The following is a 17,148-nucleotide window of genomic DNA, read 5'->3' on the forward strand; positions in this document are numbered from 1 at the left end:
AAAACTAGAAAATGGTGAATTCCTGGAAACATAAAACCTTCCAAGGTTTGACCAGGAAGTGTATGAAATCCTGAACAGACCAATAATAACAAATTCAGAAATGGAATCAGTAATTTAAAAAAACAAAAAACCTACCAATCAGAAAAAACCGTGGACCACATAGATTCATAGCTCTATTCTACCAGACATGTAAAGAAGAATTGATAGCAATGCTACTGAAATTATTCCGAAAAATATCAAGGAGTACATATTCCTCCCTAACTCATTCTGTGAGGTCAGCATCATTCTTATACCAAAACCTGGCAGAGACACAACAAAAAAACAAAAACTTCAAGCAAATATCCCTGATGAACTTAGATGCAAAAATCCTCAGCAAAATATTGGCAAATTGAATATAGCAGCACGTCAAAACACCACCACAATCAAGTAGGCTTTATTCCTGGAATGTAAGGTTGTTTCACCATATGCAAATGAATAAATGTGATTCATCAGATAAACAGAACTAGAAACAAAAACACACGATCATCTCAGTAGACACAGGAAAGGGCTTAGATAAAATTTAACATCCCCTCATGATTTAAAAAAAAAAAAAAAAAACAGAAAAGAAAAAAAAAAACCTCAACAAACTACGCATTGAAGGAACATACCTCAAAACAATATAAGCCATCTTTGAGAAACCCACAGCCAATGTAATGCTGAACAGGCAAAAGCTGGAAGTACCCCTTGTGATAACCAGGAAAAGACAAGGATGTCCACCCTCACCACTCCTATTGAACATAATACTGGAAGTTCTTAGAACAATGAGGCAAGAGAAAAAAAATAAAAGGCATCTGGATTGGAAAAGAGGAAGTCAGACTATCTTCACGGACAATAAATATTATTCTATTCCTAGAAAACCCCATAGTCTCTGTCCAAAGGCTCCTAGAAGCAATAAACAAATTCATGGTATAATATCAATGTACAAAATCAGTACCACAAGCCAAGCACCATGGCTCATGCCTGTAATCCCAGCCCTTTGGGAAGCTGAAGCAGAAGGATCACTTGAGCCCAGGAGTTGGAGACTAGATTGGGCAAAAAGAGTGAGATCCCATCTCTACAACAACTCAAAAAATTACCTGGGTGTAGTGGCATGCACTTGTAGTCCCAGCTACTTTGGAGGCTGAGGGAGGAGGACCACTGGAGCCTAGGAGATGGAGGTTGCAGTGAGCTGTGATCACGCCACTGCACTCCAGCCTCGGTGACAACACAAGACCCTATCTCGATAAAACAAAAGTCAGTACCATTTCTATACACCAATAACGTCCAAGCTGAGAGTCAAATCAGGAGTGCAGTCCCATTCACAGTAACCACAAAATGAATTAAATACCCAGGAATACAGCTAACCAGTAAGTGTGAAAGATCTCTACAATGAGAATTATAAAACACTGCTGAAGGAAATTGGAGATGACATAAACAAATGGAAAAACATTCCGTGCTTATGTAGTACCCAAAGCAGTTTACAGATTCATTGTCATTTCTATCAAACTACTAATGTCTTTTTTCACAGAATAAGAAAAAACTATTTTAAAATTCATATGGTACCAATAAAGGTCCCAAATAGAACAATCCTCAGCAAAAAGAACAAAGCCAGAGATATCACACTACCTAATTTTAAACTGTATTACAATGCTACCATAACCAAAACAGCATGGTACTGGTACACAAACAAACACATGACCAGTGGAATAGGTTAGATCACCCAGAAATAAAGCCTCACAACCACAAACATCTGTTCTTTGAAAAAGTTGACAAAAATAAGCAATAGGGAAAAGGCTCCCTATTTAATACATGGTGCTGGTATAACAGGCTGGGCATATGCAGAAGATTGAAACTGGATGCCTTCCTCTCATCTTGTACAAAAATTAACTCAAGATGGATTAAAGACTTAAATGTAAGTTCTAAAACTATAAAAACCCAAGTAGAAAATCTAGGACATACTGTTCTAGGCATAGGCCTTGGTGAAGATTTCATGAAGTCACCAAAAGCAATTGCAACGAAAACAAAAATTGACAAGTAAAACCTAATTGAAGAGCGTTTGCAAAGCAAAAGAAACTATCAACAGAGTAAACAGACAACCTACAGAAAGAAAGAATTTGCCAACTATGCATCCAACAAAGGTCTGATATCCAGAATATAAGGAACTTAAATCAAGCAAAACCCAAACAACCCCAGTAAACAATGGGCAAAGGACAAGAACAGACACTTCTCAAAAGACATCCATGCTGCCATTAAGCATATGAAAAAGTGTTCAACATCACTGTTCATTAGAGAAATGTAAGTCAGAACCACAGTGTGATACCATCTCACCAATCAGAATGTCTATTATTAAAAATTCAGAAAATAACAGATGTTGGTGAGGTTGCAGAGAAAAGGGAATGCTTGGCCAAGCGTGGTGGCTCACGCCTGTAATCCCAGTACTTTGGGAGGCCGAGGCAGGCAGATTACGAGGTCAGGAGATCAACACCATCCTGGCTAACACGGCAAAACCCTGTCTCTACTAAAAATACAAAAAATTAGCCGGGTGTGGTGGCTGGTGCCTGTAGTCCCAGCTATTCGGGAGGCTGAGGTGGGAGAATGGTGTGAACCCTGGAGGTGGAGCTTGCAGTGAGCTTGCAGTGAGCTGAGATTGCACCCCTGTACTGCAGCCTGGGCGACAGAGCAAGTCTGTATCTCAAAAAAAAGGAATACTTATACACAGCGGGTGGGAATGTAAATTAGTTCAGCCACTGTGGAATGTAGTTTGGTGATTTCTCAAACAACTTAAAACAGAACTACCATTTGGCCAGCAATCTCATTACTGTGTATACACCCAGAGGAATATAAATCATTCCTCCATAAAGACCACATGCATGTGTATGTTCATCACAATACTGTTTGCAATAGCAAAACCATGGAATGAACCTAAATGCCCATCAACAATAGACTGGATAATAAAATGTGGCACATATACCCCCATGGAATACTACACAACCATAAAAAGGAGTGAGATCATGTCCTTTGCAGCAACATGGATGGAACTAGTGGCCATTATCCTTAGTAAACTAATGCAGGAACAGAAAAACGAATACTGCACATTTTCATTTATAAGTGAGAGTGAAATAATGAGAACATGTGGGCCAAATCATGGAGCTTATCTAATAAGTTTATGTCCAACATTAGCTCTAATTAGTTCATTTCCAACCCCATAACACAGGGAGGGAATCAGATGGGTGATGCCAAAAGTTCCTGCCATGGCAGGGCTCACATAGGGCCACTGAAGCATGGTTCATCCAAAGTGCTTCTTGAGTTCCCTCTGCCCGCTAGACCACCTCTTCAGTGTAGTAAGTCTGGAATGGGTGCTAATTCCCTTCTTCATGAAATGGATGCAGCTGGGGGCCATTATCCTAAGTGAATTAACACAGGAACAGAAAACCAAATACCACATGTTCTCACTTAAAAGTGGGAGGTAAACATTCAGTACACACAGACACAAAGAGGGAAACAATAGACACCGGACCCTACTTGAGGGTGGAGGATGGGAGGAGGGCAAGGGACAAAAAAAATACCTATCAGGTACTATGCTCACATCCTAGGTGATGAAATTATTTTACACCAAACTCCAGCAGCACGCAATTTACCCATGTAACAAACCTGCACATGTACTGCCTGAACCTAAAATTAAAATTGAAAAACAGTAAGTCTTTTGTTTGAGATAGTCTCTCTGTGTCACCCAGGCTGGAGTGCAGTGGCACAATCCTAGCTCAGTGCTATCTCGAACTTCTGGATGCAAGGGATCCTCCTGCGTCAGCCTTCCAAGTAACTGGAACTACAGGAGCGCACCACAACACCCCGCTAACTTTTTAAAAAAATTTGTAGAGATGGTGTCTTGCTTTATTGCTCAGGCTGTTCTTGAACTCCTGGGATTAAGCAGTCCTCCTGCCTTGGCCTCCAAAGTGCTGGGATTACAGGCATGAGCCTAGTAATGCACCTAGTCAAGAACTCCTTTTTTTGTGAACTGATTGCTGTAATTAGAATTCTATTTTGCTGTGATTCTGTTATGTTGAAACAAGGTTACATTTTTTTCTTTATCTTTATTGGAGTACAATTTACATTTACATTCTTAAAAAGTACCCATTTTAATTGTACAGTTTGAGTTTTGACAAATGTAGTCTACACTTCCCACATTTTCTTCTACCTCTTTGTATTCAGTGCCCTTGTTGTACTCTGGCCTGCTCTTGTTTGTCATAGATTAGTTTTGTCTTTTTTAAAAATCCGTTTTCTTGAGGCATAATTTGCATACCATAAAGTACATGCTTTTGATTACCTTTTCATTAATCGTTTTCCTGACTCCAGAACATTTATTTTCCTTCATCACTAAGATATTGCTTTGAGATGTGGAGTCATGTAAAGTCTTGGAGAAGAGCTTTGATTCCACCTTCTCTTAAAATTATATGTAATTTGTTAGTTAATTAAGAGTTGAGAACGTATTGAAGTACTTTTTATAGATGGAATGTTTTATAAGCAAGCATTATTAAAAAATGTGACCATTTTACTTTGGCAGCTGGTAGGTGTTAGAAGTTTGAAATTTAGGAGGCTACTTGTTTTGATATGGATAAATTCCTAGTGTCTGCCTGAAGATGTCCATCTCTTTTTTCATGAGGACTTTTGTTATTTTGGTTACAGATTCCTTTCCTCCTCTTGTCGTCTTTTTTCCCCCCCCCCCGCCCCCCCCGTTTTAACCAGATCCATCTGATTATTGATGTTGGGGGTGGGGACAAGTTTGCTTTTCCTTTGAGATTGTTGCTGTTGTACCTTCAGGAGAATTGTCCCTCTTTGTTGCTATTCCTTGCCATTGTTACTGACACTTCTAATCCCTACTATTCTTTTTACCCTTGCTTTTCTTTTTCATTTTTTCTTACATTTGTATAAACTTATCTAGTTTCTGATAGCTTTTCTGAGATCCTAGAATATTAAAGTTAAGGTAAATGAAGTGATACTAACTGGAAAATGTTTTAAACTAGTGCTGATATCACTTACATAAAAATGAGAACATAAAAATTTTATTTATTAAACTATAGAAGCTTAGTATTCTTATAGCTAAAAAGAATATTTTCCAATTAGAATAATATCATGGGTAAACCAACAGCTATATAGGAAATGTAATGGATTTTCAGGAATTAGACCACAGAGGCTATAAAATGTCAATGGGTATATTTTCTATAACACATTGTATGTAATTTTGTTTCCTAATATCGATCTTGAAATTTGTGTAACTTTAAATAATTTTTCATTGTAACCATAGGTTTGACACTAAAAATAATTAGATATTATTTTACCACTTAAGTTTATTGAGTAGAATTAAAATTAAATACAATGTAGCTTTTTGTTCCTTTGTTTTCAGTATTGGTCTCTAAGTATTTAAAAAAATAATGTTTACTAAACCTAGGGATTTTTCCCCCATTCAAATGAAGGAAAACTGTTCAATATAAATACTTATCTAGAACCATAATAGTACAGAGGAGCAGGATTGAAATCAATCAAACCATAATAGATACGATACGTTGTCAAAGGATATAATACAGATGCCTTGGTTTTTCCACACAAGCTTATTAATTCACTGTACTTTTTTTTTTTTTTTTTTGAGACTGAGTCTTAACTGTGTCACCCAGGCTGGAGTGCAGCGGTGTGATCTCAGCGCACGGCAACCTCCACTTCCCGTGTTCAGGCGATTCTCCTGCCTCAGCCTTCTGAGTAGCTGGGATTATAGGTGCCTGCCACCATGCCTGGCTAATTTTTGTATTTTTAGTAGAGACAGGGTTTCACCATGTTGGCCAGGATGGTGTCAAACTCCTGACCTCAAGCGATCCACCCATCTCGGCCTCCCAAAGTGCTGGTATTACAGGTGTGCATGAGCCACCGTGCCTGGCCTAATTCACTGTACTTTTTAAAAGTAACAGTAGAAAATAATCAGAGATCCAAAATACCTGGTTTTAATTACTTTGAAGTTCAAATGTTCTATTCCTTTGTCTATATTGTTATATTGCATTTGTATTAGAGAAGGTAAAATATAAAATTGATGCTCTGAAGAGTATCATCCCCATCAGTTATCTTCCATGGGATGCTAACTTAACAGACTAGCAAAATTGGAAACTTTGTGCCTTCAACTGTCGAGGTGGTTACAAAGATCAAAAAGATACAAGCTGCTTCCAAAAAGATCCAAGTCCAGTAGTAATAACAAAACACAAACTATTGTGAATAGTAAATGCTGTAATTGTGTTGTGTTAAGAATAGGTGAGAATACGTAAAATTTACCATTTTGACCACTGTTAAGTATACAGTTCTATGGTATTAAGTACATTCACAATATTGTTCAACCATCACCATCATCCATCTTCAGAACTTTTTTATCTTCCCCAGCTGAAACTCTGTGTCCATTAAATAATAACTACCCATTCTTCTTTTCCCTGCTTCTGGTAACAACTATTCTACTTTCTGTCTATGAACTTGACTACTTTAGTTTTCCTATTATTAAACAGTCTTTGTGACCACTAGCCCAGCACATAGTAGGTATTCCATAAATTTCTAAATTAAATGGCATTTAGGAATTGAAAGGCATTGCTTATGTCAGTGGATTGACTATATATTTTATATGTACCCAAACTGCCAATTATTGTTATAATAACCTTGTTAATTCATAGGAAACCTTTTGTTTTCTCAAGTATTTTTTATTTAAATTCTTTTCACATAGTTTACCTTTTTTTTAGACTGAATCTGGATATGGATCTGAATCCAGCTTGCGTCGACATGGCTCAATGGTGTCCCTGGTGTCTGGAGCAAGTGGCTACTCTGCGACATCCACCTCTTCATTTAAGGTGTGTAGTTAATGAATGCCTTAAGTTAAAGCAACATAAATTGAGCTTAGTATTGGATGTTGTGAACAGAATATACTTGATAATTTTTGAACAAGCTTTTTAATAATATAATTTATTTGAACTTATTAAAGAAAAACTTTTTAAGGTATGAAATAATAACTCATACAAATGAACACATGTCACTGATTTTATTTCATTCATTTATTAGGTAAAACATAAAAAAACTGGTTCAAAGGAAAATCTGAAGAACTGAAACGATTTGCAAATGTGTGCAAAACTGGTCAATATCCACAGATTAATAATCAGTGCTTCTGCACCAGACAAAATTCATTTGCATCTCTATGAACAAGTATTATTTATACTACTCAGTTTTTTACTAGAAGAGTTGTAAAATAGCTCAAATGCAGTGAAAGGCAAAAGTGTCTATATGATCAAACAGTACTTTCCCAAGGGTACCATAAATGACAGCTCACCATTACTTTGAAAGGACACTAGTAATATTTTTGCCCATTTCAAAGTCTTTCACAGTTGTTCCTCACAATTTTTTTTAATTTGAAAATATCAAATGTTATATTTGCAAACTGTCAGGTGTTACTGCTTTCTTATTTTCTATAAAAAATAAGGCTTTTTTATAAGTGATATCACTTGCAAGGTTATCACTCCTAAGTGACTTATCACTGTCAAGCCAATAGATTAGTCAGTTTCAAGCCTATTCCTAGAAGTATTATATTGAACTAGACAGCTCTCCTTATCCCATGCCCTCAGTTATAAGGTACAGACCTTAAAAGTTGATGAAATACCATAGGACCAAATAAAATCCAGTTTTGTTTTACTTGAATTACATCTCCCTATTTTGTGTTTTGCAGAAAGGCCACAGTTTACGTGAGAAGTTGGCTGAAATGGAAACATTTAGAGACATCTTATGTAGACAAGTTGACACGCTACAGAAGTACTTTGATGCCTGTGCTGATGCTGTCTCTAAGGATGAACTTCAAAGGGATAAAGGTTAATTAGGCTATTACCACTATTTTTACTTGGAGAATGAATGGATTAAAAGCCTCTTGATCTCAAAGGGTAATGTCTTTAAGTGATAAAGGTATCTATAGTCATTTTTTGCTGCAAACCCCCAGTGAAACAGATTTCAGTGTCCTTGTAACTTGGGTACTTCAGTTACACATACTAATTCATTTTGATCATCCATACCAGATGCCATTGAAGACCTTTATTTTATTTATTTATTTTTTGTTGAGACATGGTCTCATTCTATAGCCCAGACTGGAGTGCAGTGGCGCGATCATAGCTTACTGCAGCCTCGAACTCTTGGCCTCAAGCAATCCTCCTACCTCAGCCACCCAAGTAGCTAGGACTACAGGTGTGCGTCACCACACCCAGCTAATTTATTTTTCTATTTTTTATAGAGGTGGAGGTCTCACTATGTTGGTCAGGTTGGTCTTAAACTCCTGGCCTCAACCAGTCTTCCCACCTTGGCCTCCCAAAGTGCTGGAATTATAGGTGTGAGCTACCACACCAGGCAAAGATTTTCAAATGGTACTCTTTATTCCATTAAAAAATGGTATCATCTTGGTAATACGGAGCATTTCACATTATTATTATGTCTGATAAATTTACCCCATTAGAGGAGATAAGTATATGTTAAATCCTTCAGGTCTGAAATCAGCCAGTTGATCTCTTTCTCCTTCTTCCTCTCGTTTCTCTTTTTCTCCCCTTTCCTTTCTTTTTGTCTTTTCCTCTCTCTTTTTTTTTTTTTTGAGACAGAGTCTCACTCTGTCACCAGGCTGGAGTTCAGTGGCGTGATCTCAGCTCACTGCAACCTCTGACTCCCTGGTTCACGCGATTCTTCTGCCTTAGCCTCGCAAGTAGCTGGGATTACAGGCACGCACCACCATGCCCAGCTAATTTTTGTATTTTTAGTAGAGACTGGGTTTCACCGTGTTGGCCAGAATGGTCTTAATCTCCTGACATCGTGATCTGTCCACCTCGGCCTTCCAAAGTGCTGGGATTACAGGTGTGAGCCACTGCACTTGGCCTCCTCTCTGTCTCAATCTCTCCCTTTCTCTACCCTTTTTCTCATAGAAGAAGAAATCAGTAATAGAAACCAAAATAATTGTATATACATTTAAAAATAATTTTATTGTTTTTGTTTAAAAGAAACAAGATATCTTCAATTAACTTTTAGTGTTAGGTTTATAGTTTAACTTTCCTTTGTTAGTGCTGAAAATGCTGCTGATGTCAACATTGTTCTTCAGCTTTTCACTTAATTTATTGTGAACTACTTTACCATTATTACCAAATAGGACTAAGTTCATTCCCATTATAACTAAGTGGCTTGACATGGTTTCATTTCTCTTTCTTATTAAATGTGTTTGATCTGGATCCAAGTTCTTTTTGTCTATTCTATATTCCCTTTTTCTGCCGCCTTTGGATGAAGTTTTTATATATATATATAATTCCACTTTATCTCCTTTGTTGGCTTCTTAGCTATAACTCGTGGTTTTATTATTTTATTGGCTACTTTAAGGTTTATAGTTTGCATATTTAACTTACCTCAGTGTACCTTCAAGTAATATACCACTTTATGTGTAGTATCAGAACCTTCCAATAATGTATTTCTTTGTCCTCACTCCTGAGGCAAGAATCTTCTGAGTTCTCACCAATTCCCTGTGAATTACAAGGTTTTCCAGTCTGCATTATAAAGCAGATAATTTTCCCTGCTCCCATGTAAGCTTCAAGTACTGTTTCTTGGAATCCTTTAAGAAGGTTCTATCCCTTGCCTTTATAGTTTGCTCATTTGCATGTGCTATCAGTACTCTGCAGAGTACTCAGGGGTAGCCTTCTGCCATTCTCCAGTGTTCTCTGTCTGTCCAGTTCTCTCCTCTCCAGTACTCTGCCTTGTGAACTATTGCTAGTTGCCTTTGCCTCTGGGTGCTCAGCTTCATCTCATTTCAGGGAATCCAGAAGCCTCCTCCTGGGTTTCCTGTCCTTACTGTACAGTTTGGAAACTCCTAAAACAATGAGCTAGAGCAGAAATAGAGTTCACTTCATTTGTTCTCCAACTATTAAGGATCATTGTCCTTTTTTGCCTGATAGCCAGTGTCTTGAAAAGCATTGTTTCATATATTTTGTCCAGTTTTTACTTTTATGCCAGAGAGTAAATTCAATCCTGGTTATTTCATCTCGAACAGAAGCAGAAATCTGTATTCCTTTTAAAGTTTCTCAATTTTGTGTACATTTAGTAGCCTGGAAGTTATTTTCTGTTTTTATTTATTTGTTTGTTTATTTATTTATTTTGTAGACAGTCTCCTTCTGTTGCCCAAGCTAGAGTGCAGTGGAATGTTCATAGCGCCCTGTGACCTCAAACTCCTGGGCTCAAGTGATCCTCCTACCTCAGCCTCCCAACTGGCTAGGACTACAGGCATATACCATCACATCTGGTTAATTTTTAAATTTTTTGTAGAGACGAGGTCTTGCTATGTGGCCCAGGCTGGTCTTTAAACTCCTGACCTCAAGGGATTCTCCCACCTCAACTGCCCAAAGTACTGGAATTACAGGCTTGAGCTATTGTGCCTGGCCTTGAAGTCCTTTCTATTTGTTAATATAAAAACTTTTATTAAAGGTTTTGGTTCGTTAATGTGTGATTTTTTTTTCCCCCTCTAAAAATAAAAAACACCTGAACTTCTGTTTCTCCTTCATTAATAAAGAATACCTTTTAATCAATTTAAATGTTACAGATTAGCTTTATTATACTTGCAAGTAGTCCTTTAAACAAAAACAGGGTACATATAGAATATGATGCCTTGTTTATCTTTTTTTTTTTTTTTTTTTTGAGACGGAGTTTCATTCTTGTTGCCTAGGCTAGAGTGCAATGGCACAATCTCGGCTCACCACAACCTCCGCCTCCCAGATTCAAGCGATTCTCCTGCCTCAGCCTCCCTGGTAGCTGGGATTATAGGCATGTTCCACCACGCCTGGCCAATTTTGTATTTTTAGTAAAGACAGAGTTTCTCCATGTTGGTCAGGCTGGTCTCGAACTCCTGACTTCAAATGATCCGCCCGCCTCGGCCTCCCAAAATGCTGGGATTACAGGTGTACGCCACTGCGCCCGGCCAGTGTTTATCTTAATGGTCCATACCAATAGTGTATAGTATTAGAAGGACAAAAGTGATGGTGAAAAAGTAGAAGTTGGGATGCAGTGATAACCAGGTTGTGTAGATGACTTAAAAAATAATATTAGACATTACACTGAATCTTTTCTGCTACATGTTTAAATAAACAGCAAAATGTAGACTGATGTATTAGTTTGCTAGGGCTGCCATATCAAAGTACCACAGACTGGGTGGCTTAAACAACAGATTTATTTTCTCACAGTTCCGAGATAAAGGTATTGGCAGGGTTGGTTTCTTCAGAGGGCCATGAGGGAAAAACCTGTTCCAGGCCTCTCTTCTTGGCTTACAGGTAGCCAACTTCTCCCTATATCTTCACATCATCATCTTTCCCTTTGTATGTATCTATGTCCAAATTTCCTCTGCATATTGTACAGTCATAGTGGATTAGTGCCCATCCTAATGACCCCATTTTAACTTAATTACTGCTTTACAAACCTTGGCTCCAAATAGCCATATTCTAAGGTACTGGAGATTAAGGACTTCAACATATGAATTTCTGAGACACAATTCTGCCCATAACAACTGATTTCCCTACAAATGTTATTTATGAGATACCAACTGATTGATTGATCCTTTGATTTTTATTTGAGACATGGTCTCCCTCTGTCACCCAGGCTGGAGTGCAGTGGCACAATCTCGGCTCACTGCAACCTCCACCCCCCAGGCCCAAGCAGTCCTCCCACCTCAGCCTCCCAAGTGGTTAGGACTACGGGCGTGCACCACCACGCCCAGCTAATTGTTGTATTTTTTGTAGAGACGGGGTTTTGCCATGTTTCCCAGGCTGGTCTCAGACTCCTGAGCTCAAGCAATCTGCTTACAAGCGTGAGCCACCTGCTAAGCCTGAAATACTGATGTTTTTAAGAATATATGCTGGGTATAAGGACATGGACCATAATTTCCTACTTGGCAGAGCAGAGTTGCTGACCTGAGTTTAAAGGATCTCTGTGGATATACTGTCATTAAATTATTAAAACTAAGTTTATGACTTAAATAATTTTAAGAATCACTGTCTGTCTTTATGTATATCATTCAGTAAGATTTAATTAACATTTTAAGTCTAGATACTCTGGGGATTACAGAAGTGGCAGACATCACCTCTTACCTAAACACATTGTTTAATTTTAAAAACAATACATATATACCACATTAAAAGTAAAATTTCTTCTAATCTTGCTCTTCTATTTATTGTTTAATGACTTGAAGTAGATTTCTCAACATTTCTCAACACTTGTTTCCTCAGCTGTAAAATGGTTATTATATCTAGCACCTGTGATTGTGAGAATTAAATGATAATGTATATGTTAGCACTGTGTTTAAAAGCAAAAACTCAAATAATAGCTGTTATTAATATAGTTAATTTGGATTATTGCTGGGGTGACAGGAAGCAGAAATGTACAAGACCCAAAGGTGGGATTTAGCCTAACAGACTTGAATGTTGGTAAGGGAGACCAGTCTGACTGGAATGGAGGAACTTTGTATTAGGATGATGGTTTCAAACCATGTGAGATATCCCTAAGAGTTCTATAAAGTTGCCTCAAGGATGCACAAGGAGTTCTTTCGGGGAAAAAAAGGGAAGTCCACTCTTTTAGCTTATTTTCATCATTTTTATATATTACTGGCCTTAAAAATATCTTTTAAAAAGCTTTAAAAAGCTGAAAATCGCTGTTTGATGCTGGTAGGCTATTAGGTGGAGAATATTGAACACAGAAACAGTTGCAATTCAATCTAAAAAATAATTTTCACATTGGTAATTTGAAAAGTTACTGTTTAGGCAAGGATATAAGTTGAAGTTAATATTTTTAAAACATTAATCATTGTAGGTAATTATAACAGATTAGAATGGTGAGAGACTTTAGATAGGAGAAAATTATGTGGTAACCAATTGTAGCAATGTAAACATCTGTAAATGAGCCCCTAGATAAGCATGAAGAATAGAGGAAATCCATTAGAGGGGAGTTACCATGATTAATTTTTGTAATGTTTTATAGTATTCGCCATGTACTATGTTAAATACTTTAATTATCTGAATATAATTTTATAATAACCTTATGTAGGTATAAGTATTAATCCCTTTTTATAGACGAGAGAACTGCACAGAGAAGCTAAGCAACAATGTTAGCATAGCTGGTTTGTTTATGGAACTACTTTTAATAATAGACATTTCTTTAGAGAAATTGTATAGGAGATGTGAACCTAGTGTTAGTATAAGAAGTCACAGGAAAATAAGGAGTCATTAGCATAAAAATAGTTGGAGTCATAACAGTGAATAAATGCCCATGGGGTAGAAGGATGAATATCTGAGGAAGGAGACTTGAAGTTTGCCCACAGCTAAAGAGTAAAAGGAAATTTAATTTTTAAAACGAACATAATACAGGGTCATGTTAGCAAGATGTGAGAATCATCAAGGCTGTTTGGTCTTGTCAAGTAGAAATTTGACATGTAAGCGTGAGCAGTGTCAAATACAGCATAGGCGTCAAGAAAGAGATGGGAGCAAACCATAAAAACAGATTTTATTAAACAGTAGTTAACCTTTGAAAAACCTTTTGTTTTTGTTTTTGTTTTTTCTTTGAGACAGGGTCTTGTTCTATCGCCCAGACTGGAGTGCAGTGGTGCACTCATAGCTGCAGTCTCAAACTCCTGGGCTGTTTTGTAGAGATGAGGTCTTGCTGTTTCCCAGACTGGTCTCAAACTCCTGACGTCAAGTGATCCTCCCACTTAGGCCTCCCAAAGTGCTGGGATTACAGGCTTGAGCCACCACGCCCAGCCTGAAAAAACTATTCTGTGTCTGTTTTGGGGGTGGAGGGTTACGGTAAAGGGGTAGAGGAAGATTTAATGTGCTGGTGGCTGAGAAATATTTGGGTTTCTCACTATTTATTTTTCCCAAAAAAAAAAATATTTATTTTTTTGGGAAAAATAAGTAGTAGTTTGGCTGATATTGTAATCATCTCGGGAAGCTTTAAAAAAGAAATAATTGTATCATACCCTTCACCATAGTCTCAACTAAACCAGAATATTCAGGGGTTAAGGGGAGAGAGAGAGATTAAGGTTTTGTTCTTTAAAAGTTCCTTAATAGGTAGATAACCAAAAGTTCCTTGATACGTGGATACCCTCTCTAGTTATGAGCTAGCATTATAAACAAGCCTTCTGAAGGCGGAAGGAAAGCACAGCAGAAAGCGGAAAACAAATGCTATATAGAAGGCTTTTGAGTTTTCCAAGAAAATAAGTCCTTCAAATTGGGAGAATAGGTCAAATCTAGAGCAAACAAAATATCTGCTGCTACTGTAGAAAAGAACGCATGAAGGTAGAATTGAAGAGTGAGTAACAAACTGCTTTAATTTTTCATTGATATGATGCAAAAAAAGTAGGGAAATTTGAGAAGGCCCCGGGAAGTAAGGATCTCAAAAGGTACTTGAAGGTCATCTTTATGGGATTATGCCAGGGGACTAATTTAGGAATAGTCGTATTGTAACTTCAACTGATGGTCAGCATAGTTTTTTATCTGAATATGGTTTAAAAATAATGTATCTAAAGACATTCCACAGCATATTTATTGAGCATATCAGATCTTACTCATCTTTGTATTTTCACTGGTAATCAAGGTATGCTCATATTGAAGTCTATAGGAACGATGGAAGTGGAAAAGAAAAAGAATTGAATATTGAGATCACAGCCAGGTAGAAATGAATACAAGGTATTAATAGATAATAGCAGTTTATGATTTGTAAAAGTTGTTATAGATGATTGGCAACATTTTCAAGTGATTATTAAAAAACGAAATAGTCCAGTAATTAGAAAATGGCAGTACAGAAGATTTTCTATGGTGATTCCTACCATTTAATCAAAGGAGGGAAATAAGGTATCAAATTGGGCTCTGCATCCATAAAAAAGACAGCTAAGATAGATGAGATGTTCCTTATAGAGCCGTGGTGCTCCTGAGGTAAAAAGATAAAGGCAGTAAGTAAGACATTAGTTTAAAATGTAGATTCCTTCTTTATAAAGGGAGTTCCTCAAAAGATAGATAAAGGACCCATGTAGGCTGGGTGCAGCGGCTTACACCTGTAATCCCAGCATTTTTAGAGTCAGAGGTGGGCAGATTGCTTGAGCTCAGGAGTTTGAAACCGGCCTGGGCAACATGGTGAAACCTCGTCTCTACAAAAATTAGCTGGGCTGGTGGTGTGCGAGGCTGGATTGCTTAAACCCGGGAGGTGGAGGTTGCAGTGAGCTGAGATCGTGCCACTGCACTCCAGCCTGGGCAACAGAGCCAGACACTGTCTCACAAACAAGAAGAAGAAGAAGCCATGAAAAGCTTGATAAAAGCAGCAAATAATGTTGGGAGCTAAGATGCAGGAATTTGCATTATGAATGGAATGCATAGTGCAGAGAATTAAAGTATGTGAGGTAGTAGAAGGGATAGCACGTAGAAGAAAGAGGTATGTTAAAGTAGAACAAAAGAGATTCTGTTTTTTCTGCAATTAGAGAAGCTAAAAGGGATGTCCAGGTACAGATATACACTGGGACAAATGAAAATTGATATCTGCAAGTCATTATATTTTCCCTGCACATCCAGAAATAGTATATTTAAGAACTCTCGGCTGGGTGCGGTCACTCACGCCTATAATCCCAGCACATCGGGGGGCTGAGGTGGGCAGATCACGAGTTCAGGAGTTCGAGACCAGCCTGGCCAACATAGTGAAACCCCTTCTCTACTAAAAATACAAAAATACTGGCTGGCTGTGGTGGCACACCTGTAGTCCTAGCTACTTGGGAGGCTGAGACAGGAGAATTGCTTGAACCTGGGAGGCGGAGGTTGCAGTGAGCAGAGACCATGCCATTGCACTCCAGTCTGGGTGACAGAGTGACACTCCATCTACAAAAAAGAACTCTCAGAGGCAAGCTAAGGTGTCTTCTGCATAGAAGGTACCTTTTATAGCCCTGCTCAGTCCTTCTGGTCCTGTTACAGAGTTGAAATGGCCCCATGTGAGAGAGCAAGATATAGGAAGACTACAGGGTGAAATAATTCATAACTCAGTAACCTTCCCTTACACAAATGAGAATGAATGTGGTTTAAAAATAATGTATCTAAAGACATTCCACCACATATTTATTGAGCATACCTTGATTACCAGTGAAAATACAAAGATGAGTAAGACTTCATACTCACAAAATCAGAATCCAGAGTAAAATGACTCAGTCGAACATAAGAATAGACATTAATTTCTGTTTCTTTTCATCCTAATTTCCTTAAATATATTTTATTTAGTGGTAGAAGATGATGAAGATGACTTTCCTACAACGCGTTCTGATGGCGACTTCTTGCATAATACCAACGGCAATAAAGAAAAGTGTAAGTAATACGTTTTTCCCTTCAGCTGGATAAAGTATACTTTCAGAAGTTATGTAACAACTCACAAAGAATAATTACCTGATTGATTAATTTTTAAAAAAGCAATAGAACTGCTGGAATCGAAGTGAAAATAGCTTCCAAGACATGTAGGTAAAAATCACATTCTGACATTATGTAGTAATGGTGACTTTTACATATGGATGTCCACCTGTCCCAACATCATTTGCTGAAAGGACAATTTTTTTTCCCTTATCTTGGCACCTTTGTGAAAAACTGATAGGCTATAAATGCGAGTGTTTATTTCTGCACGCTCAATTCTGGTGAGTTGATGTACGTGTCTATTCTTATTAAGAAAATACAAGCTTTAAAAAAGCTTTATTGAAATATAATTGACATACCATTTAAAGTGTAGTATTTGACAAATTTGGATATTTTCATAAAACTATCAACACAATCAGTTCTTCTCATTGCTCAGTAGTGTTTTATTGTATAGATATACCATAGTTTGTGTATCTAGTCATTTACTGGTAGATATTTGGGTCAGTTACAGTTTTGACTATTACAAATAAAACTGCTATGAACATTCATATACAGTTCTTTTCATGGAAATTTATTTTATTTATTTTGGGTAAATACCTAGGAGTAGAATGTTCTAATCATATGGCAGATATATATGTGTTTAATTTTTAAAGAAACTGCCAAACTGTTTTTTACCAGCCACATATGAGAG

The 17,148-nt window shown here is 37.4% G+C and overlaps 1 protein-coding gene across 4 annotated transcripts in view; it reads left to right on the forward strand.

Annotated features, from left to right (window-relative positions):
* The window catches only part of CERT1 (ceramide transporter 1), a 142,896-nt gene that overhangs the window by 78,369 nt on the left and 47,379 nt on the right, over nucleotides 1-17,148 (forward strand). For all 4 annotated transcript variants that reach the window (XM_073014674.1, XM_007975712.3, XM_007975706.3 and 1 more), the window contains exons 4-6: nucleotides 6,783-6,890; nucleotides 7,757-7,895; nucleotides 16,335-16,418. In XM_073014674.1, coding sequence (XP_072870775.1) covers nucleotides 6,783-6,890; nucleotides 7,757-7,895; nucleotides 16,335-16,418 — 331 coding nt within the window. The remainder of the gene's footprint in view (nucleotides 1-6,782; nucleotides 6,891-7,756; nucleotides 7,896-16,334; nucleotides 16,419-17,148) is intronic.

This window comes from Chlorocebus sabaeus, chromosome 4 (genome assembly GCF_047675955.1).
Source record: "Chlorocebus sabaeus isolate Y175 chromosome 4, mChlSab1.0.hap1, whole genome shotgun sequence".
Classification (NCBI taxonomy): domain Eukaryota; kingdom Metazoa; phylum Chordata; class Mammalia; order Primates; family Cercopithecidae; genus Chlorocebus; species Chlorocebus sabaeus.